This window comes from Takifugu rubripes, chromosome 2 (genome assembly GCF_901000725.2).
Source record: "Takifugu rubripes chromosome 2, fTakRub1.2, whole genome shotgun sequence".
NCBI lineage: Eukaryota > Metazoa > Chordata > Actinopteri > Tetraodontiformes > Tetraodontidae > Takifugu > Takifugu rubripes.
Window position 1 is genome coordinate 3,307,485 of NC_042286.1, and position 27,831 is coordinate 3,335,315.

The 27,831-nt window shown below is 43.1% G+C and overlaps 1 protein-coding gene across 5 annotated transcripts; it reads left to right on the forward strand.

The window, feature by feature from the left end:
• Window positions 1-132: 132 nt before the first annotated feature.
• Window positions 133-27,520, forward strand: LOC101072096 (apoptosis-stimulating of p53 protein 1-like). 5 transcript variants are annotated; one of them, XM_029832779.1, is made up of 24 exons: window positions 133-598; window positions 6,696-6,843; window positions 7,546-7,653; window positions 10,086-10,147; window positions 17,607-17,702; window positions 18,142-18,198; window positions 18,389-18,509; window positions 18,588-18,667; window positions 18,738-18,881; window positions 18,968-19,108; window positions 19,190-19,385; window positions 19,730-19,858; window positions 22,206-22,273; window positions 22,420-22,615; window positions 23,260-23,484; window positions 23,563-23,766; window positions 23,840-23,990; window positions 24,065-24,102; window positions 24,213-24,580; window positions 24,668-24,808; window positions 25,611-25,744; window positions 25,868-26,034; window positions 26,164-26,363; window positions 26,685-27,520. In XM_029832779.1, exons 1-24 carry the CDS (start codon window positions 590-592, stop codon window positions 26,724-26,726), a joined length of 3,225 nt encoding a protein of 1,074 aa, XP_029688639.1. In that variant the 5' UTR covers window positions 133-589; the 3' UTR covers window positions 26,727-27,520. The 5 variants fall into 5 exon arrangements, with proteins under 5 accessions (XP_029688639.1, XP_011612867.2, XP_029688642.1 ...); XM_011614565.2 differs by lacking the exon at window positions 19,730-19,858 and having other exon boundaries at window positions 138-598; XM_029832782.1 differs by lacking the exons at window positions 133-598; window positions 6,696-6,843; window positions 7,546-7,653; window positions 10,086-10,147 and adding an exon at window positions 12,650-12,807.
• Window positions 27,521-27,831: the final 311 nt, after the last annotated feature.

A 27,831-nucleotide genomic window follows, 5' to 3' on the forward strand; every position in this document is an offset into this window, starting at 1 on the left:
TCTTTCATTGAAACGCTGCTATAAGCCGCACCGTCTACAGGGGGCGCCCTGGTCCAACATTATTCAATAGTCCTGGAAAACACATTTTTCTACGGGAGTTCACTTTAACAAAAAATGGCACATGCTACATTGAACCGAGGGACAATTATCGAGAGAGGTCGAGGAGGGGGAGGAAGGAATGAGAACAAGGCAGATGTAAATGGTGACCCAGTTCACACCGCGGACCGAAGCGGGGATTTGCTGCAGAAATCAGAATTTGTCATCAATTAAAACAAAGCCGGCGTTTTCAAATTATCCCTTCAAAATGCGACTCTAAATTTGCCTGCGTGAGTGTGTATCTGTGGGGAGAGAGGGGGGGGCACAGAGGAAGGAAGAGGGAGGGATTGCAAGAGGAAAGTGGATACGAGCTGGAGTTTGAGTTTTCTCAGCATCTGGATATCAGCGGCAGCGCTCAAAGCTCTTTCGGAGTTGTGGGCAAATAAATCGAATCCAAAGAATCAGCAGAAGAAGAACAACAATTAAAGCGACGAAGAAGACGGAGCGCGGAGGACTGAAAGTTTTTTAACGGGACAGGAGGACAGCAGCAGAAATGTTGCCGGTGAGTCGGTGCTCATTAATGGGCTCATTAAATCATTTAATGTCTTCTTTTTTCTTTTTCTTTTTTTTACAGTAAACGAGGCTAAAATGCTTGCAATTGGTGCGCTCTCCGTTTTGTATTGTCATTTCTGACATAATTTAAATGCTTTTCATAATTTATTTTCTTTAAAATAGCACCTGGAAATCAATTTATATACAAGCCTTTACCACTCAACGACACTATAAAACCGCTAAAGAAAAAACTCTTAAGTAAAAAAGATTATATAGCACAGTTTATTTTTATGAGCAAACCGGAAGTTATTCGTTTTTAGTGAGTTTTGCTTTTTAAAGCTTTCTCTTTTTAAGACTAATTTATACAAATGAGTTGGCTTGAGCTGTAAAATTGGCATAAGTGTCTAAAGAAATATTAATGCTGTATTGCAACGTAGATGTTGCATATTTAGGTAATGTGGTCCTTATCTACCTAACCTAACGTCTTTCGTCATCCTTATAAAGGCTCAAGGAAACGTCAATTTGCGGGACAAATGTCTTATTTATTGCTTATTTTTTTTATAAAGACATGCGCATATTAGGTATACAAATCTTTACATATTCTTTCCTTTTTGTGGGTTACGACTGTAATGACCCATTCTCGTTCTAGTTGTGCTTTTAATTTGAAAAGTCCGCAGATCGGAAGTCGCCTTTTTGTCTCGGACGTCGACTGTCTGAATAATGAAATACTTGCTTTAGTTTGTTTGAGATAGTTTAGCAATAGGTTTTCTTCATTAAAGTATAATCAAAATCAATGCAATTCGGGAAATGCGGCAATACAATAAATATTTTATTACACATACATCTCTAACCTGCTGCTTGTAGCTTAAATGCTGTGATTCAAGCCCTGAATAAAGTCAAAAATTAAAACCACCTTTCTGTATTCACTTTTTCTACATTCTTCTTCTTTGTCTCTCTCTGTCTGTCTCTCTATCTTTCTCTCTCTCTCTCTCTGACACACACACACACACACACACTCTTTGTATGGGATGGACTGCTGTCACCTTGAGACAATACACTGAAGATATAAAGATGTGTTTACCAGAGTGAGAAAGCTCCACAGAGAACATTTGTTGAGGCCACTTCTTCCTGTTTCCCCTCTGCACATTTCACGGTGTCTGTTAAACAATGGTCACAGCCTTCAGTCATCACTCAATTTTTGCAAGATTTTGCTTCAACCTGCTTTGCTCAAGCTGTTGTTCCATCTCCTGATAATCTGACCTGCACGTTTACTTTGCATGCAGCTCTTATTGCCGCTCAACTCTCACTTCTGTGAAGAGCAGTCAGCTCATTTAACCTGGCAACTTACTCTAAAATATCAAGTATAAAATGCTTGGCAAATAAAGATGGTTTCCATCTGTAAACCTCCTTTCTTAGTTTTCTGATCTACATAATTTATCATGTTATGACAAAGCATATCAATGTGAGGATTCTTTTTGTCTGTATGACTGTTAAACTACATCATTTCCACAAATTCTCAGTGTATTCTTGCTATTCTTATAGGGCCCATTTTCAGTCATTCAAACAGAATCACTTAAGATTGTTTATCCAAAAAGTGAAAAATAGGTCACTATTAATATTTATGTGTATGGCTCAGAATATTGTAAGATGTGAATTTGTTGCAAAGTTCTATGAGGAGTTTTGATGAAAGTTTCATGATATACTGTATATTCTCCGGGGAGACATCAAGAATTTGAAGTTTAAAGACAAAGCAAAGGTAGTTTAGCCGTTTTTCACTTATTCTGAATATGACCATAATTAACTGGTATTCTTTTTTGCGTGATTGATTTTAGAATCTTAACAGTGCAAAAGCTTCAAGTAAATGATCCACAAACACACACACAAACAGTTCATTTTAGAAGTGATTATTCTGTTTTTCTAACCTGGAAGCTCGTGTTGCTTCTGTAGTGATTTTGCTGACTGATGTGTGTGGCTGTGTTTTTGGGTGTAGGCATTGGAAGCTATGGTGTGCCAAACACAAATTACTTTCAGCTGTCGGCGTGCTACACACTTATACACACACTCACACACATACACAGTTGGTGTTACTGGAAGTTCTTTCTTTCTATTCTATTCTATTCTTTCTATTTTCCTTCAGCTGTTGTCTTTGATTTGAGAAGGTTTTTATTGTAAACTTTTCAGGGCTGAGATGTAACATGTGCTTATTTAAATGCTGCTGATTTTGGTTTGATTATTGTTTTGGACAGTGATAAAAAGGCATTCCCCTGTTCATTTACTATTCTTTGGATTAAAGCGACAGTCTTAGAGTGTAATCATCATGTACCCCAGATACAGGGGTGTCATAAATCCATCTTTAGTGAACACAGCTTTAGATTTAAGCTTGTAAATCTCACAACTTTATTAGCAGCTGTTATTTGAAGCGTCTGCATTTAAAGTATACCAGAGCTATTTTCTCCCCACCGTGTAATACTTTCCCCATTATGGTTGCTGTGCTGACTTCAGAAAGGATGTCTTCTTGTGTGGCATTGAAAAGAGAAAACCAAAGACCAGAGTCCTTAACTACAGTATAGTGTCATTTGAAACGTCACCCTAATTAAATTAGAATAACATGCGGAGGGACAATGGTAGAGATTTGGAACATTAACTGAGCAAACCTGACAACACGGTGACAGATGGAATCATTTCGCTTACTGAGGACTGCCTATGCATGTGGGTTTGTGTGTGTGGGTGTGTGTGGCAGCATATTAATACACCCCCAAATCCCAGCAGGCTGCCATTTAAAAAAAACAACTCACACATCAGAAGCTTGAGCAGCTTGAACAGAATCCAGAAAGATCTACTAAAACACTACAAGTCACAGCAACAACATTAGCAGCATGGCTCATTTAAAATTTGACCATGAAGCCACAAATATGACCTTGAATGCTCTCCCTGCATCTGGATGGCACCATTTCTGGAAGGATTAGTTCTGAGAAATGAAGGATAATGAAGAGCTAGTATATGTTATTTACTATTGGATATGATAGCTTTATCTTCTTACTGATCCCATTTTACAACTAGATTTCTGTGTGTGTGTGTGTGTGTGTGTGTGTGTGTGTGTGTGTGTGTGTGTGTGTGTGTGTGCGTGTGTGTGTGTGTGTGTGCTGACTATCTTGGGTGCTTTGTTTGACTGTATTGTTCTTAGTGGGTGGAAGTGCAGGACTGTCCTATCTAAAAATCCTGGAAGAACATTTTGTTTGCGCCCACAGACGGGTGCGTGCACACACTGTCCATTAGGATGCCGAACATTTGATTTCCTTTACAGAAGTCAGCGCACGGGTCTTATAATGCGCTTCATGTAGCAATACATTGCCATCAATAAAACAGGCACACTGTGACATCTTAAAATATCTGTTTTTAGGAGTTTGTGGTAGTTTATCTCTCAGATGGACTCTAACGGGCAATATACGCTTGATATGTCAGATTTATGGTTAAGTAAGCAAGTGTGACAAAAAGGTCAGAAGTAGGGGAAGAAGACAGCAGGGAAGAGGAAGTTTAAGGGTCTGTGAGGATGCACATGGTTACCAAAGTAATGAAAGTCATGACAATGCCCTGACAACACTCTTTCCTGTCTCTTATTTTGTCCGTGATGTTTACTGATTTTCTGTTCATTCAAATTGATTTCCTGTTCGGTAAGAGCACATGAGCCAAACATGTGACCTTGCGTGCCTCCGGGTGTGAGTGTGTGTGTGTGTGTGTGCGCGGTCATGCTTGCAGTAAATCAGCCTGGCCTCTGTAATCTATCGGCCCTCCAGCGTTACTATTGCTGGTTCTGGACAGCTTCACTCAACACCACACTTACATTTAGGATAAATGTGTTGACATTAACGGCTTGATCATAAAATTACAGACTCTCGTTCTCATTACTACCTGGGACAGTAGCAAATGCATTTAGATCATTTACCATGGGTTTATGTGACAGTACCACTATAGATTGTGTAGCATCTGTGCTGACTCCAGGATCCTGCAACTCTGCAGAATTTAAAGAAAAAACTACGGTAGTTCTGGCATCAGAATGTCAGCTATGCCATGCTTGCTCAAACCATCCAAATACTTAGTGTAAATAGTTTGTACGACCACATAAATTATGGATGGACGAGGATTCTACTAATTACATCCCTCAGTGTGGTGTAGTAATGAACCATTTATCTGGAGATACAATCATTATTTAAATCCCACCAGACTTGAGACTGGCTGCAAACAACAACGTGAAGATGTGAGCATGACCACAGCAACGGAGCAGGTCCAGAGGTTTTTGTGAATGATTTTACGACAGCACAAACACAATTAATCCACAAATGCATCTCATAAAGGTCATCAGTTCAACACCTGTGGCCTCAGTGTTCAGATCATCTTCATTAGCTCCTTATCATCACTCTCCCTCCTCATGTTACTCAAAGTCAGCTCCTTCCGTCTGTCTCCCCCTCTCATACTGAGCTCCTCACTGATACACACTCCTACTTTTGTATTTCCTGGCTTTACACACGCACTCTCGGACACACACTAGCATTCACACACTTCCAGCACACTCTGTCTTACTGCAGCATCAAATATGCAGCGTTTTGTGTTCTGTCAGTGCTTCCCCAGTGAAGCGTTACTATGGCCTGGTGCTGGCCATAGGAAATCCCAAAATAATCCAGTATTATCATTTAAGAGGCGCTTGAGGCTTTCTAAATGTGCTTAGATTGAAAGAACGTGGTAACATGACACTGATTTTGGGTGAGTTTAGTGTTTGTTGTCAGTCAAAAAGCCTCAAAACATCCCCACTTACAACCAGTCTGCCCCCCCCCCCCCCCCAGTGATGTGTACAGTAGCCATAACTGTCACTCTAACCTCGCTATCTCTAATGCCCAGAATAGTCCGTCTCTATTGAGCACCAGAGGACGTTTAGGAGCCACTCTAAATGGCTCTGGCACTGTTGGAAGTGATCCTTCCGATGAAGTGGTCAAGCTGAAATGTTGATATGCAGTACGCAGGCAGAAAGGCTGTAGAAGAAGAATGATGAGGAAGTCGTTCGACTGCAATAGAGGATTTCACGACTGGGCCAACCGATGCCACACTTGAGCTGCCATATTTAATCTGCACATTATTATTGAGGCTGGTTTACAATTAAAGCATCACTGAAAATGACAAATGAGAGTTAGGTTCTCAATATTTGTTGATCTAAAGTCAGAATGGCTCATTCCCTAAAACAGGGGTTCAAAAAATGTTTGACTAGAACAATGGGGTAGTTATCCCATGATATATATATATATATATTATATACCAAGGTACTATACAATATTAAAACATATCCAGGGTACAGAATGCGCCACCGTGCTTCTGTGAAGTCTTTTGCTCCTCAGTCTGTGCAGTTGAGCTCCGTAATTCTCCACCAGTCTTTTCTTCAGAGTTTTTCTAGGAAACAGGAACGCTAGAACCACGATTGGCTTGCTTTAAGTGGTGTCTGTTGGAAACCCGCCCATGTTTGCATCTTTGTCAGTGTGTTTATTTGTGCGTTTGTGCGCCTAATCCAAGATTTGGTGCTGCTCTGCTCAGGCCTCCTGCGGGCAACCACAGATTATGCTACATGATGTGGGGCAGGTGTATAAACTGTACTGTGTACAGTATATAGTTTGAGATTGTATTCCTGAATAATGGACAATCATTTGTATGTGTGTGTGTCTGTGTGTGTGTGTGTAAGAGAGAGATTAAAAGTGTAACTGTATCTGTGTGTGCCTTATTTGGCCCGTGTTTTCCTATCCCAGATTACCCTAAATTTATTTTTTCAGCTGCTGGCTGACTGTCTGACATCATCAGTGCCTCTGACATCACCGCTGATAACACAGGACGTCCTTTTTCGATTGCTATTTAATCTTTTTAGATGCAGAATTCCATCAGCGTCATAAAGGGACATCATGGGACTTTAATGCCATGTTTCCTTGAATCTGTACAGTTTCATTAAACACACAGTAGTCCAGAGATAAAACCTCTCAGTCATTACGCTCACACATCTATTGTATATACAGATATATCGAAAGTGATAATGCAGATATTGTGCAGAATTTAACCCAGTTTTATGGTTACAGGTAATCCTGACAGTCTACCTCAGTGACACCCAGCAGATGTTAACGGAGGTCCCAGTTACCCCAGCAACCAGAGTGATTGACGTGGTTGAATACTGCAAAGAAGCCGGTGAGGGGGAGTGCCACCTGGCTGAAGTATGGAACGGACGCGGTGAGTACATGTCGCCGCGGCAACGGGAATCTGCTTGTTGCGGTGCTAACACAATGATGGGTTAAAGCCTACATTCTAAAACAAAAAAATGACTGGTGCGGCGTTAGGATGAGCTAGCTAACATCACATGGTTGAATCATGTTGTAAACCCAGTCAGAGTTACTGTGCATGGTCACTACAGCACATGGACTCAGGGAGAGAAGTGCCTGCAGTTTAATGTACGTGCTTGTAAACTTGAATAATCCATTGAATGGAGACACAAAGAGCCACTAGTGCCCTGAAGCATCGTCTCAATCCATTCAAATATAACTAAAGGCGTGATCCACATAGCAGCAGAGTGCATTTGTGTAGCGTTATGGTGTGACTGGGCGGTCAGGCGGGCTATAAATGGCTTTATACTGTACTGTGTCACTGTGGAGTGACACATAATAAATGGTGTTGTGTCAGAGTGTTGCTGTGTGACAACTGTGTGCCCCGAGGCTGGAACTGACCTCACCACTACTGTGAGTGTGGTGGCTCAGCCCTCGTACGTATGCATTCATCACACATTAGTGATTAGTCTCTAGCAGAATATTGTTTTAGAATTTCTGGACATCATAGCTCCAATAAACGGTATGTGTATACACGTGGGTGTTTCTCTGTGTGAGCATCTTGGCTTGGTTCTGCTATGAATATGTCAATGAAGCCACTCTCTCTCCTCAGAACGTGTTCTCCCACAGGAATTGTTGCTGTTGGATCTTCTGCAGCAGTGGGGACCCAGGAGGCCGGAGGTCAGCTTCTACTTGAGACACTGCCCTGCCTGGATACGTGGTAATAAAACCAAACACACCTGCATGTATCAGTACCTTTCACTGTTCAATGTGCTGATGGAGAGAATCAAGCGGACTTATGCAGACCTTTCCGTTCCATGAGCATTCACTCCCACACAGAGCAGACCAAGGGACAGTAGTGGTCATGAAGTTTAGGCAAGGTCATAGACTTGGTCAGTAATTAGCCAGATAAGATGATTAGGGTTACATAACAACCGCAATGTAACCATGAAAGGGACAGAAGGACAGAAAATAGTTTGTCTGTACTTTTGCTCAGCAAAATCTCCCCATTTTTCCTTTAACACTGAGCAGCTGATAGTGGAATATTTGTGCACGCCAGCAGGGGTTTGATGTAATACTGTGTTGTAGCATCCTTGTGTGTGTAGGCGTGTGCCTGTTGGAACACGATAACCTCACCACTGCTGCCCTGACACAATATCACCTTCCTCCAACAACAACAACAATAATAAACGTAGCAGATAGTAGCCCCAAGTAAATAAAATGACATTCTAAAAATCATCATAATAGTTCATATAAGTCTGTTATAGTTGTAGTTGCCTAGGGTCTGACAGAGAAACAGTGAAATTTCATTTTTTGACTTTTAGACTTTAGATTTTTAGTGTTAAATGTGTTTTATTGATTCAGATTGCGCCATACTTAAATTAACTTATTTAGCATCTGGAACTAATACAAAATGCTGTTAACCATCATAAGAGAAGTGTAAGTAATACCTCATATCTGACTCCTCGTGGGAACTAAAGGTTTCTCTCCATTAGCAGTTTTGAGAGAGAGCTTTGTTGAATGAATGCGAAGGTGTATCTGAGTCAGAACGCTAAACTGGATGCAGCAGGTGCCTTATTTTGACCATGGAAATACGTCCTACGAGGACGATGTCTGTGAAAATGGGCTGCTCAGAACTGCCTCCACTGTGGATGCTCAACACTCCAACTGTGACGTTGTCTCTGGCCTCATCATCATCGTTTCCTTAAAAGTAACAGGAATTAATCAGCGGAACAACTCCAAGAAGTGTTTGGACAGCTATAATATAAACTGTACAGCAAGATTTAAAATACAGTGATGGATAATACGATATAGGAATGAAAAATATCGCAATAATAAATACAGGGAGAAATGTGTGTGACGTATATCTTTGACTGATGTCTGTGTTAGACGTAAATATATTATGTGCCCAAGTACAAAACATATTTAATAGAATCCACATGCCAAAGAGGGAAGAAAATATCGGTTAGAACAAAAAGATTACAATGTAGAAGTCAGAAAAGTAATAAAAATGTACCAGTGTTTGTGTGAATTTGACCATGGCTGAACTGTGTCTTTTTAATAGGAAGCCCTGATAGCTTAGCATGTTATTGCCTTGTTAATTCCAATATTATAACAGCTTTTGGATCATTAGATCATGATTCATCTTAGTGTTATCCTTATCTTTGCAATTAAATATGGCCGATAGTTTGTTTGGTTGCTTGCAATGTCTTGTTTTGTTTGTTTCATGGGAGCAAATAGGATTTTAAATGGGATTATTTCCTGCGTGTAGCTGTTAGCATAATTAACTACACAGCTCCAAACATCATAAATGCTTAGGAGGAAGTGCCTGGTCGATTTTCTGCCAACTTGTTTTTGGCTGCTCACACGTTCTCATTGAACAGCCTCCTGCAGGAGCCGCTTGCCGAGGATCAGTGCAACACTTTAGTGTAATGCATCACCTCCTCCTGGGCCACACTAACACACTCTCTTTCTCTCTCTGTCTCTCTCTGACCATGCAGAGTTTGCTGCTGGAACACTCACGCATTGTCCTCCTTTTTTACTGCCTCCCTAAATCACAAAACAATCAGACCTGGGATGAAAAGGGGCACCCATGGTTTAGTGTAACTTAGTGAAAGCAGCCTCATCACTCAGTGTCCATTCAGGATTCTTCATCACATGACAGCATTTCTAAATCTACATTTGCTCAGTTCAGTGATTAAAATATGAATAATGCTGAATATCTGTGTTGTAATACGGAAATTTATCTGCTCAGCCGGAAGAACAGAATTTACTGCTTTGTTGACTCAAGGTGAAACTTAAAGCTGCCTGGGATTAGCCCAGATTGAGCCTGTCTCGTCTTAGTAGATTTACAACCCCCGATGCTATTTATAGTTTATACACAGAGGGAAAAGAGAAATCTATGGATCAAATTTAAAGAAATGATCCACTTTCAGTTTTTTAAAATGTAAATAAATCTAAAATGCAACATATAAATCATCTTCTGAATTAAATTATGCTTAAGAGGGATGCACCCGGTTTCCATGCAAACCTGCAGATGAAGACACGGGAGAGTAAATTTTTGGGGTTTGTTTTTTTTCAATCATGAGCTAAGGCCCAACGTGTGTTTAGTGCTAACTCACTCCCCTTCTTTATGTCATGTTTTATTTCTAGGAAATCAGCAGCCTTTGGAGCACGGCTGGACCACAGAAATAGCAGAGAGTGCTAATGATAAGGTAGCTACATGCACCCACACACACTCCAACCTTTCTGTATGCATCGTAAATGATTCAGAGTCCAGTATTATCTTTTGCATCATATCAAATAAGATAATATATATTATACATATAATGTAATCTGATCGGATGACAGGAAGTACAGTGATATTTTTGTTGTTTGCCTGGTTAATATAAACAAGATACATACACCTTTAGGCATTTTGCACTTCTGACTAAACCAAAGCTCCTGTTTTCATGTTTTACACAATACAAATATATTGTATAACCCTAGAGCAATAACCCCCTCACCCCCAAACACACACACATACATACAGAGTGTGCGTAGAAATCAGCCAGCATTAGTGTTGAAGGTTTAAAGAAATGTTATGACAAACTGACATGCAGCCACTAAATACAGCCCAGTAAAGTCCATGTTACAGTTCTGTCTATTTTAATGTATGTTTTGAGTTAAAAGGATGCACAGTTGTGACTTTTGAGCCCACCATGTTAGGTCTGTTTTTTCTTATTGCTATTCTACCTAAAAATAACATGTGATGTGGAGAAAGCAGATGAGCTCATGTATTAGCTCATACTTTTTGACTAACAGTAATTTTCATCCTATTTTTGTTGTTCCATATCAGTTTGTTCACCTCTTGTAAATGTTGGTGGCCGGTCAGTGTGCGTGTGTGCGTGTGTACGCGTTGGTCAGTCAGTGAAGTTAGGATTAGCTTGGTCCCATGACATAACGGAGCTAAGAGGATTGCTAGCGAGCCAACAACTCCTCCTCCTCCTTCTTTTCCTCTCACCTCACAACTCCTTCCCAGTCTCCTTCAGGTATCAGGTTCCGTCAACTACCTTTTAAATTTTTGAAAATCGACTCCAAGGCAGGATACTTGGGGTGAGTTGTGGAATTTTTTATCTCAAGGTGAATTAGGGTGAAGTATGATTGTTTTGTTTGTGTGAGATTGCACGTTTGCTCAGGCTGTGTGGAGCCTCGGGCGTTTATGTCACATTTATTTTACGCTTTAATGCACTTTGATTTCATTACATTAATTCTATCAGCTATTTGTGCCAAACAGAAGTTGAAATTTATTTAATGTCCTCGTGTGTAATGCGTACTGAAACGCGTGTTTTGGTCATTGTGGTTGACATCAGTCCAAAGTAGGCGCTGTGTGCATCGTCGGAGTGATATTTTGTCTGTGTGTACAGGCGTGTTGCACACACTTGTGGGGTCCAAGTCTATAATTAGAGCTAAACTCTCTCACTTTGACACACAGACACAGACAAGATGATGTAGCGTTTGTGCGTTTGTCCAGAGCTGACATTTGTGTTTGTGGAAAGGGGAGGTTTGGAGTTTCTGAGTATGTTTTAAATGTGAGCTCAATTAGGTGTAACAGTGAACTATAAAATGACATAAATTGAGAAACTTTATTAATTACTTGTTGTGCAGACTGGTAAAGCCGCGGCTGAAACCAGTGTCTGGAGGAACCCACGCAGGCCACAGCAGAACGCCTCGAACCATCTTAAATAAGATCTTAACATGAGCCATTCAGTCAGATGATGCTATTTGGCCAGATTTAGATCTTAAACAAACTTAAACAGCAGCATTTATCATCTGGATGAAGGAACACAAGCAGCTATTTTGTGTGTCACGACTACAATTTACAACCATCTGCTGATGATGGGTGAGCGATCACCCTGACTGGCAGAACCAAACCAACTATAACTAACTATATGAGGAGTTTAAAGAGACAAAATTAAAGCAAACATTCTGATATTAAGTATCAGAAAAAATATCCAACATTCGTTGACAAAATTTGGAACTATAAATAAACCAATAGAATGACATTAACACTGTGTACTTCAACATTTGTTTTCAAGTAGTGTATTTCATGTAATTATACATTGCATGTAATTACAATTTTGAAGACAGGATAAACTGACTTATTTACTTATTTAAACAGGAAATCAGTGACAAAATCAGTCATTTCGGAATCAAGCTGACTTGTCATGATATTATGGGAAGATCTCTGTGAATTTGTGAAGAATTAACAGTAATTAACTGTTAGCTGACTTCAGATGAGGGTTTTTTTGCACCGAAATATTATATGATTAAAATATTTTTGATCAATCATTATATTGATTACAGGATATGCTTCTAATAAGTATCAAAATGGTACTAATCAGTGGGGATGGGATAGGCACTATTTGTAATGCTGTATATTTGTTTTTATATGGAATTATTTCTGTGTCTGATTACTTTTTGGTCTCCCTGAACAGCTCCGATCGTATATGATCTGGCGATGTTTAATTTTAAAAGCCTTCCTCTCATTTGATTCGGTCAAATACTGCCTGTCAGTGAGGTAATGCAGTAAAATGGAGCCGCGTTTGCGAGTTGTCTCATTCCCTTCGGTCCCTGCTCCAAGACATCGCCCAATAAAGACCTCATTCTTTCCTAGGACGCACCGCAGCACCGCCACAGTCAACACACACATAATTGAGTCTGCTGATGTCACTGCGCCACCCAGGCCTTTCAGCTGTTTGCACGGGCACTGCTGAGGGATATGTCAAGATGTCCGGTGTAATTATTATCCTTAATATTATCAGTAGAACTGTAGCAGATTCAGGGAGATGACACTTAACTTCCACAAAGATTTCACAGCTGTTGTATGTCAACGGTAAGATCTGGCTTCTATTTATTTAATGGTATTAATCTGCTGGTGTTTGCCAATCAGAACTTTATTGATGAATGATATTTTATGTTGACATGCGTCCTCTCCATGTAAATACTTTATACACCAGAATGTTTGAGTTCTGCTTCCACTACTGGAGCAAATAGTGAATCCTGGGACCAGTTGTTGGCTGTCATTATTATTCCCGGTGTCCTCATAACTATTAACACTGAATAATACTTAATAGTGAAAAATGCCAAGAATTGTTGCTTTATATCTTATTTATGGTCTAAAATAATCACAGTCACAGGAGTGTGTCACAAAACCTTGATGGGAATGTTTAGTCTAACCCTCTGTTTATGCTGGGGCATTATTGTTGAGACGAGCTGTGTTGTGGGGGGTCAATGAACTGTGACCTTTGAACTACAGCACAGCCTCGGAGCCCAACATGCCACCCTGCTGTCTGAATCTTCCAGTCTTCGTATAAACAAAGACTTTCTCTTTCAACCTTGACTTGGTCTGCAGGAATGTCTGCGTTCTGTTGTTCTGGAATAAAAAGAATATTTTCATTGGAGGCAGAAAGCAGATGGGAAAGGGATGGGTTTCTTTACTGAGGGGACTTATAATCAGAACAACATGTCTGAGTCCATGTGTGCTTGCGCCTCCCTCTCTCTGTGCATCTGTGAACGTGCACACACACACACACACACATATATGTCTACATAAGTCTGAGAGTGTACACATGCTTGGGAAATGTAATACTCTCACACTTAGAAGGTCAAATATCCTCATGTGCCTCAGATTGTAAGTACCACATGTGATACCACCAAAAAGACCAGTGAGTAGCAGAAATATGAAATCTGCCACGAACGCCACATTGTAATTATCACTCCTGCAGCTTTCTTATACAGCTCTGCTTGAATATATATATAACAGCCTTATAAAGTGCGGTTCATGAAGAGCTCAGTAAAGAACCAAATAATGGCACGGAGGGCCATTTCCTGGACCACACCCTGGAGCCAGGCTTGGAAGAATCTTCCCATGAGGTTCACGAGGCCCTATTAAGACACGGCTGTGTCTTCCTGTGGCCCGACGACTCACCGATGGAGGGACGGGGTCCAGTAATTTGTGCTTACAGCTAAGAGAGAAATATTATATGCACACAAGGATTTAACTAATAAGTGAAAACTGTGGTTGTTATATGGAACTAATGCAGATAGTCAAATTAGTCACTGGGTGCACGTGAAACAGCGCATGTATCTCTATTTGTCCAGTCACTGGTTGAAGATTACTGGTGTCTAGTTGCATGCTTTTAACTTTTAGTGGCATCTCAGTCCACATTGTCGATAGTGAGTTGATTCATTTTCAGTGAGGGCTCGTGTCTGCCCATTGACACTGAACCTTGACATAACCGACAAGTTTTCTATGCACAGGCTGGTTATCGAGGGGGATGGGTGGTTCAAAAAGTGGTTCTGCTGGCTTCATCGGGCCATGATCTTCAACTGGGCTGGGATGAGACTTGACACCTTCAATACTCAGGCCGTGGTTCTCAATTCGGGGGTGAGATCCTGCCCCATGTATTGGAATTGAAGTACCATCGGTTTCTTTTCATGAATGAAGGTGGATCATTGTGGATCATCATTTACCAATCATCTATGTCCCCTCCCTCACCGTGGTCAATTAATGGTAAAAGGCTAGCAATGTTAGGTGTTTTATACCATAAACTATAGAAATAAGAGTGATATATCTCTGTGAAAATGGTGGTGGTCAGTGTGTAAAGTGAGCGAGTGTGCAATCAAGGTGAGCTTGTTTGGAACAGTGGGGCAGTGTTCCAGTCTGTGCAACGCAGCTTGTGTTCACGAGCGTGTAAGAGAGACAGAGACAAGGTTAATAAAAGGGTCATTGTGCTTTTTGAGTAGTAAAGACCACAAACCGATGGGAGCCAAGAGTGTCACCAGATAGTGTCTCTGTGTTGACATAAAGGGAGTTTTGACTGATGTTGAGATGCTGCTTCCACACTGGTGGTCAGTAATTCTCCAGGGCTCCTTGACTACAGTCTGGGGGCTGAAGCAGGGATGCTGGTTCATTGGAAATGTTCAATAAAATAGTGCCAACTGTATTTCCCCCGAAAGAGACTTATAGTGTGGTCGGTCTGTATTTGAGCAAAGGTTGCAATCCGAATTTTTACAGGCTGTAGTTGCTGTGTTTTCAAATGTAATCATTAAAAAAAAAGTGATATTTCTATTTAGCTTAGTTCAAAGATGAAATCGACTACTTGTTTATATGGCGGTCCTATAAACTGGATCTCACACTCAATAGGATGTTCCTGTTGGTGCATCCCTACTAACAACAATACATAAATATTAGACCATTTAAAAGTATTTCAGTATGAGCAACCCTGCCTTCTAGGTGTGTGTGTGTGTGTGTGATGCAGTGGGAGATTCTACTAGGTGATGTCATGCAGGTTTGTGTTTCTGCCACTGGGCACATCTGGCCAAAACGTGCATGCGTTGCGCATACACGCGCTGTCTCCGTCTTTAATCTGCCAGCGTCATCTTTGCGCGGTTTTCCTAGTGACTAACATCTGGAGTCAGAGACGGAGCTTGATTGAGAGCAGCTAGTGGCCTGTCAGACTATGGCGCAGTGATTTCCCTTTAGAGAGAAAGTGGAAGCAAAAAAGAAAGAGGGAGGCGTGAGGCGGGAGAGAGAGGGGGATGTCGCTGCAGCAAAAACACAGCTGCAGAGGGATGACAAGGGTTGAGGGAAAGCCAGATCAAAGGAGGAAGACCTGAGGATTAAAATGAAATTGGTTGAAGATTGAAGATGAGTAGACAGATACTGAGACAGTCAATAAACTGACTGACAGAGGGAGGAAAGGAGGAAGTGACTTCTTAATTAAAAAATGGATGATGTCTCATTGAGGACAGGTTCGCATGTTTGTTTACTAATGTAACCGAACACAGGGCTTCTGCACGTCACATGACAGGAAACCAATGCAGAGAGAGTTTTTATGTGAGAGGTGGGAGGGGGGGGCGTGCAGCCAGTGTGGGTCGACCGAGCGAGTGTCGTAAATCACAGCGCATCACCAGGCAGACGAGAAGGAAAGTTGTGATAAGGATCGTTCCAGTTTCCTTCCACCCTGCTAAGCGTCTCTCTTTCAAGTCTCTGGCAACATTTTCTGCAGCCGAAAACCGAAAGATTGCCTGTTTCTCTGCGGGGCTGCAGCCATGGAGTGGAATGAGCTGGATTTGGTGCAGGAATTCACTGTTGAAGGACAATGCAGCAAAATTAAAGTCCGCTCCTGCAGGATCACATGGGACAGCCTGCAGGTAATTACAGCACAGTAGGGGCTGATGGAGGTGCATGTTCACACCAGCTGCTGAAGCACTCCACAGCGCTGCGTACAGATCATTAAATCTGTGACATCCTTCACGTCAGCTGGCAACTTCTCTGTAGGAACATGTCATACATGGGGAGAAGGGCACAGCGGGACCGAGTGCTTTATTGACATTTGATACAAGTCTGTCACATGTCAGTGAAACTGTTAACTTTGTCATGTACGATGTCCTCTGGTCGGCATGGATTGCCTCCCTCTCAACTTCATTCAACATTCTCTCCCCCCTCCCCCTGAGAATCTGGTTAGGATCAGCACTGAGCGATAACAGATGGATGGCTTTTTAGATGCGTCCACTTTTTAATCATTCTCTCTTTTTGTAAACCTCTTGTAAAGGGGTGTGGGAACAAGTATCTAAGGAATGACGGGTGAGAAAGTTTAAAATACCATCTTGTTGCTCTGAACAATCTGTGAATCTATCAACATGCGATCAGTTTAATTTCCACACCGTTGCAAGAAAAGAGCTTCATGATCACAAAAGTGTCTGCTCAACTCTTACATCACTGCTTCTGAAGCTCAGCTCGCCTTGTCTCTGCCTTATCTCTGCCTGTCAGTTTGTCTCCGCAAGCTATTCATGAAAAGGGAGCTGCAGAATTAAATATGTCAGCAGTTTTATAATGATGTGGCGTATCATGGCCACGTGTGAGGTCGCACTCAGTTCACATGTGTAGCATTTCATTGAGAAGAGAAATCCTGTTAGATGCCGTTTGTGTTCATTATCAAATCCCACGCTGGGATGGCGGAAAACGATCAGTCATGCAATAATCTGTGCTCATAATGTCATGTTGTGCTAAATTACTGATAAATGTGGCCAGATCTGCCTTACTGCCTAACCCTTGATGTAAATTTCAACTAAAGTATTGTAGCATGAATATTACCTTGAAGGTTACAGGTCTGGAAAAGTAGACCGACTGTGCTGCTCTGCCCCGTAATACTGAGGACCTTTTTGTGTGGTGTGTAAAAGACCCAGGATATGTGTGTCACTACACAATAGCAGGATATGGAAGGGCAGGGGCCTTCCGTTGTTGTCTGCTAAAAGGATCTACCCTAACACATTCTCCCTCCACACAAACAAAAGTCCTAAAGCCAAAGAATTGCTTGTGCCATACTTGCACGTGCATAGCAGCATTTAATGCTGTTGCTAGTTTGCCATTAAAACCAAATCTAACAAGCAGCACTAATTTTGAGGGTTATTTTATGCTCTCCAAGCGATGTGTGTAACACCCTTATATAATATCCAGTAGATGTTCTCCAGGCAACATTCCTACAGCAGACAAATGGAGTGTGTTGCTGAAAGAGTGAAGTGTCAACTGCTGCTTTATGTCCTGTCAAGAATAAGGAGCACCAACCCATTAGGTCCACACTGAGTAGATGTGCCACATTAATATGTGCCCGTTTTGCCTTTATCTAGCTTCCGCGAGTGGAACTGACCCTCTCTGAGCTCCAGGAAATGGCCTCAAGACAACAGCAACAAATTGAAGCTCAACAACAGATGTTGATCGCCAAGGTAACTCACCCACGGACCCTCTGCTGGATGGATTGACTGTCAGTGAGTGTAAGGTTGTCTATATTAGATTCTGTCTGAAAAAAGGTCAACTTTGAGGCACCGGCAGCTATGGCCTCAGAAGAATGTGCATGTGTTTAACAGTCAGAGCTCATACATCATCCTTGGCAACAGGACATGTGTTTGTTGTCAGAGTGTAAGGACAGGCTGGGAACTCACGTGGCATCATTCACCCCCTCCTTTTTAAAGTGTGTGTGTCACAAGAAAGTGGAAACAAAGTGAATAATTGGGGAATGATATGTTTTCTCTGTCCATCTATCCATTTGAATTAGGAGGAGATTAATATTATGATGAGCAACAAAAAAATAGCAAAAACTCACTGAATTCACATTGTCACCAAATTCCAATATATGTATAACATGTCTAATTATTGTCTCTTTAGGAGCAGAGGCTGAGATATCTTCACCAGGGAGGCAGATCTAACCAAGCGCAGTCACAGGTGGGCTCCACGTGCCAGTCTGGAGCGCATGTCTGTACATTATAGAGTTCATCATCCCCAACATGTGCTTTACTGACGAACTCGAGACTTATGAAAGATTCTATTTTACGCTATTGTTAATATTGTGTATAAATGTTCAAGTGGCTGACAGAAGCTGTGTAAATACAGTTCACACGTGTCTCCTGTTTAGTCTGAGGCTGAGAAGCTACAGCGGCTGAAGGAGCGCGTGGAAACTCAAGAGGCCCGGTTGAAGAAGATCCGAGCCATGAGAGGACAAGTGGACTACAGTAAACTGATCAATGGGAATCTGTGTAAGCCCAAGCATGGTGCAGAGATGGTTTTTAAAACTGAAAAGACCCAAAGCTGACAACTGCACTGCTCTCTCTTAGCTGCAGAGATTGAACACGTGAGCAACCTGTTCCAGGAGAAGCAGGCGGAGCTGCAGTCGGCCGTGCTTCGAGTGGATCAGGTAATCTGGACAAATGAAATTGGGTTTAGATTTAAGCGGTCGTCGAGGTTCATCGAACTCTTTTCACCAGTTAACGCAGCAGTTGGAGGATTTAAAGAGGGGACGTCTTCAGCTTCATACCGGTCAGGGGACAACTGGATCTGCTGGCCAGAAGGGATCAACCCCGTCTGGTCCTGCTGCCCTGGAGCTGAGGAAGCTGTACCAGGAGCTGCAGGTAAATCAAACATTCTCATCTTCCCTTTCGGTTTAAGGTGTTTTTGCACCCAGATTCTTTATTGGTTTGGTAACTGGTGATCTCAGGCTCGTAACCGTCAAAACCTGGAGCAGAGCAACAAATTGGCCCAGAACAAAGAGCTGCTTAACAAGAGGAACGCCCAGGTGACTGTGATGGACCAACGCATTGAAGACCTGAGAGAACGACTGCATAAGAAGAGAGCAGAAGTAAACAGCTTCAGTCTGATTGTTGACTGGCCTCATCGAGGGCTTTGCTCAAGTGTAATTCTGTGTTCCGCACGTTTCCAGCTGAGTCGTATGAACGGAGGCGGCCCGGCTCCTCCACAGACCTCTGCACATCCAGGTGGGGGGGTGTCCAGTCGAGTGGCAGCTGTGTGCCCCTACATCCAGGTTCCAGTGGAGGGAAGAAAGGATGCAGGTTACCCCCTGCTGGCTGACCCACCCCCGAAACATACCCCTCTGAGCCACATCCGCTCCCTCTCAGGTTGGTCGATTCATCTGTTGTTAAAGGCGCTCTGGATTATTTCAGATCGTTTTCTGTCAGAGTTTCTATCTACACTATCACTAACTATGTCTGTTCTTTCCTTTCCCTGTCCGTCCGCTCCCTTTTTCCTCACCCCTCCCACGTTGTTAACCGTTGGTGTTTTTGGTGACTTTGTGACTACCGTTGTTTGTCGTCGTTGTTGTGGTGGTGGTGGTGGTGGTGGTGGTGCTTCCCCTTGTGATCTCCCTATTGCTGTTTTTGACACATCACTATGATGTGTTGGCGATCGTCACTGTTGTGGTCGGTGTGCTGTCGCTGTCTACGCGGTGGGCGTGGCCACACAGAGGAAGACAGGAGTGGTACCAGGAAGCCCCCCAGCCAATGGAAGGTGTCAGATTTAGACATCATCCTGTCAGAGCCCATTGAGACATGGGATGGTCGTTCGCCCCTTCTGGAGCGTGACAGTAAAGAGAGTGAGTTCCTGAGTGGTGTCAGAGAGGCGTTCTGACCACACGCACGCTGCACTGGTGAAAGCTTAACCCGCTCACTCTGCACCTTACATGTTTACATCATGACTCAGTTCCTTCATTTCTTTAAGTTTGTGCACAACTCCTGGCGTGCTTACATGTAACCCTGACTAACAGATGGTCCGGGGAACATAATTGAATTAGCTACGGAAAATGACCTTAAATTAGGGTTGTGCCTTTACAGACGCAGACGTGACATCTGATAGCCAACAGCTGCCTATGGTCAGGGAGACCAGCATGAGAAAATAAACTAAAGGCATATTGCAGTCCGGACAGATTATCCACTCATGTCTTTATATCCCCGCTCCAGGAAAAACACATTAAAACAAAGACGTACTTTTCAGCTCCAGTTTGGATTGTAAAGGCCAAAAATCAGCCTGCTGTGTTAGTCAAGTTGACATTGGCCTCATAACCATTCTTAGCCTTATGTCTCATGAACCAAGTAAGCAAAGTGGGTTGGGCTGAAATAAATCCCATTGTTATTTTGAATGTCAAAGCAAATTCAGCTCCTTTTATTATTCCCTCTTATGTAATGTGGAAAAGTTGGGGGTGTAAATAATGTCAGGGACCTACAGTGCCAGCAGGCATTAGCGTCTAAAGGGAAAAAAGAGCTATACTAACTGGTTCCTATATACAGCGCAGTGTCTGTGTGTGTGTGTGTGTGCGCGTGTGTGTGTGTGTGTGTGTGCGCGCCCACCCGTGTTTTTGGTGGTGGTCACAGCAGCTGCTGTTGTCCTCATCAGGGAGATTAAAGCTTTCAAGCACAAGTTTACAGAGAATATCTGTCTGCCGGTGTAAATGATTGACTGCAGCAGGGTCGGGAACAGTAAAGAACAGTACACACTCATCCGGTCTGGGTTTCATCGTTTGTATCAGAGGTATCGAGACAACATCTTCACACAGAAATACACACTTGTATCCAGAGAGTTGAAAAATGTATTTAGATTGAGTTTATTTAAATCCTATGGCCGTTTTCAAAGAGGTAAATGACAGAAAGTGTAAAAACAGGCTTAAACTCTTCTAAATTAGCTTCTCAAACAAGGTAAACAGATTTATTGCCATTAGGCATGCTGCCTGCTGTCTGTGTTTTTTCTTCTTTGACTGGGTTGGTGTGCCAGCTGTCACAGTGCATTTTGGGAGTTTCATACCAGTGTGTGCCTACCAAAGCATTCAGATACTTCATATGTTCCCAAAATATTCATCTCTGCTTATTAATCATCACCATAAAATGTTTGTTGTTTATTAACTGATATTCCATTAGCTGCTTAAGTTCCCTTTCTTGCAGTGTTGATTTGACTCTGTCCCTGCTGCCTAACCCTAAAGGACTCTAATCTAAACTCTCAGACAGGCTGGCTGCCAAGTTTCCGCCTTGTGCAGAATTGACTGTCCACTTCCTGCCGTGACAGTTTTCAGAGGTCAGCAGGTTACAGCAGGGTTCACTGGCTGCACAGCACAGCTTATACACCGCAGGGTCAATAGTTAATCAGTATTCCTCATGGGCCAGAACCTGTGATGTAGTTGTTCCACTGAAGGTGAGGCCAAATGGTTAGGTAACAGCTTAAATGATGGCTGAATGTCAGGCACCCAGGAACATTCCTGGGATTTATTTTTTGGGCTAACAGGCAACAGTAGGCGGTATTGAACATTAACATGATACGCTAACAAATGTGGGTTACGTTTGTCTTTCCCCTCATGTTACCGTCCTGAAATGTGCATTAGCAGTTGATTGAAATTGTGTAAGTCGGCTTTTATCAGTATTATTTCCTCATTTTTCAGTAGTCTGAGGGGGAGGAAGTGAAGTTAAAGTGCTGAGACGGGGGCTTTGTGATGGGTGTGTTTTGAAAGACATTCAATTCTTTAGATGTTATACCCAAAAAAACAAGTCGAATTATCATTGTTTTTACTGTCAGATGCAGACAACACTGACAGCATAATGCTGGCCAGTCATTTTGGAACGGACCCCCTGACGCAGCACATCGCAGTTTTTGTTGTAGAGCTGAAGGAGCTGAAAACATGTTTGTAGCAGAAATAACTGTAATCACTCGTTTAAACACAGAGAGGTTGTTAAGCAATTTAGTGTTGTCTTGTTATGCTGTAGTATTTGGTGAGTGTTTACTCCTTCAGGGCACAACGCATAGTCAAAAATAACTCACTGACTTTTAGTCTATTAATAGACAGGAATATTCCATAATTATTGCGTGGAAAAACAATGCACTATGTCGTGCAGCTGTTCTGAAAACAGGATCTAAGTAGGAGTTAATGTTTGTCCTCTTGGTTTTCTTCCCTTCTTTAGCTAATGAAGCGTCATGGCCGAGCATCACTAAGAGCGCATCAGACTGGAGAGCAGTCAGTCCGGAACAGGTAGAGCCCGCTCTGCACCAGACTTACGTTCATATTATATTAAGTGGAAAAAATTCATCTCGAAAAATTATTCTTGGAGCGAGAGGTTTCCAAAAAAATGAGTTATCCTTATTGTTATAGTTAATGCTTCTCCTTCTTTTCCCCAGCGTCCTTCTGGTTATGGTACCTACCCCAGTGCCACCCACCAGACGGGGGGTCATCAATGCACGACCAGCTCCCTGCCTCGCTCAGCCCCCAGTACGCTGGGCTGGCCCCGGTCCAGTACTGCAAATGCCACCTCCTCTTCCTCTTCATCATCCTCTTCTTTACAGCGGATATCAATCTCCCCTAATTCAACCCAAGGTAATTAAAAGCAGTACAATGCTTCTCATTCATTCTGTTTTTACAGTTTAAATACGCGCCACATATATTTATACTTAAATCCACCCCACTTATTGTATACTACACTATAGAACACTAGTATATTTGTATGAGAAACACACTGAAAACACAGAGCTGTTAATCTATGGAAACAGGTCAACCAGCATCGGAATAAATATCACCTGCAATCTTCAACTCTACTTCTGTTGTATGTGTGTACTTATTTTGTTACTTCCCCAAAAATCCTCCTAAAAAAGTAGTTTGTGTTGTGTTTGCTCGCATAGTTGCAATCTCTCCTTTTATATCCTGTCACCTGTTCAGCTTAAATGACATCCAGACTGACAAACCGAGGAAAGTGTAATGAGTTACTTTAATAAAATAATAAATACATGAGCTGGTAAATGTTAATTGAGGTTCATCATTACGCAGTATTTCAGATGGTGATTGTAAATCACCACTCTGGCCTCTTTTACTGTGTCATAGTTTGTATCATAGACACTTCTAAATGAATACTTGATCATTCCGTTCATTGTCTATCAATAGTTCCCTCTACCTGCACCTGACGGCTGCAAAACACTGATTCCTTTCACGGCAAATCCTCCCGTGATCCTTGTGCTCCTCCATAGGTCCTGCTCCATCCCAGCCTTCTCCTTTGTCTCCACAAACCGAGAGAAGCGACCTTCCACCGGCGGTGGCCGTTCGTCCCTACATTCCCGACCACCCCTCCAGGCCCCAGTCTCCCAGGAAGGGTCCTGCCACCATGAACAGCAGCTCCATCTACAGCATGTACCTCCAGCAGCCTCAGGCGAAAAACTACGGATCACTTAGCAACAGGACATCTGTCAAAGCAGGTAACCCAAGCCTCCAGTAGATCTGTGTTTAATGTTGTGACAGGGACTATAATGAAAAATCCACGTCCTTCTCTGTAGTCTACGGTAAACCGATCCTCCCCAGCTCCTCCGCGTCTCCGTCTCCCGTCCCTTTTCTGCATGGAGGAGGAGCCATAAAGACAGGTGAACAGGATGTGACGGATGGGGGAAAAGGAGGGGAGAGCAGCGATGGACGGATTCTGCCTCCACCCAATGTCGACAACATCCCTCGTCCCCTCAGTCCCACCAAACTCACCCCAGTCGGTAGGTGGAGGTGATCCTCTTTCATGGCCCAGCTGATAAAGTAGGAGGAAATAGCTCTTTCCTCTCTCCACAGCCCACTCTCAGATGCGTTACCAGAGCGACGCTGACCTGGACATCCTCCGCAGGCGCCTCAGTAACGCGCCGCGACCCCTGAAAAAACGCAGCTCCATCACTGAGCCCGAGGGCCCACAGGGGCCAAACATCCAGAAACTGCTTTACCAGAGGTTGGTGACACTTGGTGTGACGTTTAACGTGTGATCAAATCTAAAACTCAGCTGGGTTCTGTGATTGTTGACAGGTTCAACACTCTGGCAGGAAGTATGGACGGATGTTCAGGTAAGACGTTAATGCCCCACGAGTTCACCTCTGGACCAAATATGGGATGTGAATAAGCTACATGATGTTCTCTTATAAACTTTGATCAACTGTTTCACTCCGCATTCTAGTAAATACCTTCTACCAGCCGGACTCCATTTTGGGCGACATGGACAACATCCATTCAGCGAATGGGAATGTGGACCCTGCTGACAAACTCCTCACTGTGGCAGCCTCAGAGGGCGAAGGTCAAAACCTGAACGCAGTCTCGCTCCACTTATCCCCTCCTTTGGTTGTCTTGGAAACACCTAAAGCAACGACACTAAAAGCGGAATCTGTCAATAATCTACTGCCGCCAGTGCAGCTCAGTCCATCCCCAGTGCCTGAGAGGCTGGAGGACCAGAACAACAACAGCCAGAGAAGATCTAGTCCCTCCCACAGCTCTGGAGGCCACACATCCCCTTCTCCTTCTCCTTCCACCCAGACTCCACCAACCAAGGTGTTTATAACACAAAACAGAGACTCCTGCCTCTCACAGACACAGGAATCTCTTTCCAAACATCTGTTGTTCTCTCCATGTGTGCAGCAAGTGAAGCGGACTAACCTGAAGAAGCCGTCGTCGGAGCGGACGGGTCACGGCCTGCGAGTCAAGTTTAACCCGTTAGCGCTGCTGCTGGATGCATCCTTAGAGGGGGAGTTTGACCTGGTGCAGAGGATTATATATGAGGTAACATCAGATTATGATGTTGTTGCTGGATCAGTATTAGAAAACATGTCCGGATCACAAATGTGGAATGCCTTTTAGTCGCCATTGGATTTAAAATCAAATCAAGCCGTGTTTATTTTAATATTACCGTCAGAGGGTCAAAAGGAGCCAGTTTGAACGAGTTGTTGGGGAAGATAAGAGGACCCTGCTACCAGAACAGGATCTCTACACTTTGGTTAAACTTATTAGAATTTTCCCCCATTTGTAACTAAGTATTTGCCTCACCTACCAGAAATGCCTGCACACACACACACACACACACACACACACATCCACCTACACCGATTGCTTCAACAGATCTGCTGCTGACTGCAGGATATCAAAGATTTTCACTATCTGTGCGAGGACGGACGTCTTTGATGTTCAGCCGCTCTACCAGGACAGAGCTGCTCGCTGTCGTAATGTGTGGGCTGCGGAGCATTTCCAGCCTTAATCACAGACCCTGAGCAGCATCACAAAGCTCCCAATGTTTCACCCAGAAGCAGGATGGCGCTGCTGTCCAGACAGTATCGGGAGCACTTCAAGGAATCATTCACGTCCAGCACGAAAGCAGGCTGACGGTGTTTCACCCCGAGGATGTAAAACTGAGCGACTCAGCAGCTCTGAGACAGAGCAGAAACTGTTTAACTCTCCTGACTTCAGCACTTTTTCTCTGACTTTAACTTGGAGGTTAAAAGACTGAAAGCTGACACTAACACAGATGCTTTTTTTATAGCACGAAGCATAAACAATCTGTGATTCCCTCGTGATTTTTCGATTGAAGGTGGAAAATCCCAGCATGCCCAACGATGAAGGCATCACTCCTCTTCACAACGCCGTCTGTGCCGGACATCACCATATCGTGAAGTTCCTGCTGGACTTTGCCGTTAATGTAAACGCAGCTGACAGTGACGGATGGTCAGTACCGTTCATGTCATGACAGAGATAAATGTACTCAGATTCAGCTCCCGTTCCTGTCTGCACAGGAGTGCGTCTAGGAACTGTGGTGATCAGGGGAATGTTGTCCGATTGTCCCCGCAGGACTCCGCTGCACTGTGCTGCTTCCTGCAACAGCGTCCATCTCTGTAAGATGCTGGTGGAGTCAGGCGCCGCCATCTTCGCTACTACCATCAGTGACGTGGAGACAGCAGCAGACAAGTGTGAAGAGATGGAGGAGGGCTACACACAGTGTTCTCAGTTCCTCTACGGTGGGCACATGCAGCCAGCTCGTGGTCGGCTAAAGAACCAAAACAAGTTCCCTCCACCCAGAGGAGAAGCGATCCTCGCGGGGTCAGTTCTTGAGACAGTCGTTAACGTTCAGTCTTCACCTCCGCTAGGTGTGCAAGAGAAGTTGGGTGTGATGAACAAAGGTTTGGTTTACGCGCTCTGGGACTACACGGCCCAACACCCCGATGAGCTGTCCTTCAGCGAGGGCGACGCCCTCGCAGTGCTGCGCCGCAGCGACGACGTAGAGACCGAGTGGTGGTGGGCACGGTTTAACGACCGCGAGGGATACGTACCCAGAAACCTCCTGGGGGTAAGCAAGCACAAAAGTTATGGCTCAGAATGCTACACACACTGTGTCGTGTTGTTTACGTTGATGATATAAGTATAATATAATAAAGTCCATCTATAAATTACACCTCAATGTAACTCAGCAAAATAAGCCGATGGTGTTTGGGAATACTGCGGAGCCCTCGGTGATGAATTGTGCTGGTTCATTATTGAATTAAGCGCCACTTCAGTGGCAGATTTATTCTTAAACAATCTTGTGGCCTGTCTTCATGCTGCTCAGACACCTCCAGGACAATGTTAACATGATGTGGTGACTCTGCACCCTCCCTCCCTCCCTCTCCAGCTGTATCCGCGGATTAAACCCAGACAGCGCTCCCTGGCTTGAAGCCCAGCCCAGGAGTCACATGCACGCTTGCAGATGGTGCAGAGAGGAGCAGCGCGTGGGCCGCAGCTCCGGCTGAGAAAGGAAGAGCGACGCGTGGACGTCATCGCGAGGCCGAAGCAAGCAAAAGCGGAGTGTGTAACTTTTTTATGTTCCCGTTGGAAGCCCACAGGTGCTTTAGTGTAAAAGCAAATTCTTTTCACTCAGTTGCTGCCTGCGTCTCGTTTTAAGCAACATTCGTGATAAATTGACGAGGTCTCCGTTGCATGAAAGAAGCTGCTAAGAAGAAAAGTCTTCCAGGGACAACATCAAAGCACGAGCTTGGTATTAGAAATGATTAGCATTTGCCCGAAAGATCTTATCTTTGAATTCCATTTTACTTGTTTTATTCCTGTTTCAATAGTAAAGATAATATCAAAGCCCAGCTGGACCTTGACAAGGCCCAATGTGGCCCAGTGCTTTCAGTACTGTGAAGATCGAAATGCAGTTTTACAAACAAGGTGAGGTGAAAGTTAATGAAGTTGGAAAACAGAAGGTAGATGGAATGGACAGAGAGGAGGCTGTGACTGTTCATTAGCTTGGTGGAGCAGCTTTTGGTGCGTCTAGAACCTGGTAGTTGCACTCTGATAGCCAAAGAAGAGAGGAAGAGTGAAGCAAGAGCTGAGAAATAAGATTACATTTCGAGTTTAATGCTTAAAAACAGAGAGGAAGCAGCTGTGGGTGGGTCCGAGGTATTCTGTTTCTGTTGACCGCTGTCATTAATGTTTGTTCAAGTGCAACCAGTGTTGCTGGTTTTCTGAAACGGATAGAAGGGAAACAAGAATGTAGAGAATGAGTTTGTAAAAGCAGTGTATTGGGATAAACATTTAGAGATAAAGGAAGAAAGATAAAATTCATAATATTTAATATTTTATACATGAAGTCATTGATTTTAATGGCCAATCAGCGTTTGCCATCTTCAATATAACCTAAAAACAGCATCATTTACAAAGAAAAATCACTTTTCATTTCCCATTTTTCTTTATTTTTTACATATTTCTTTAATATTATGGTTGTAATGTTCTCTTCATTTATTTTATTCAAGCCTTTTTTTTCTATTGTTAAATTT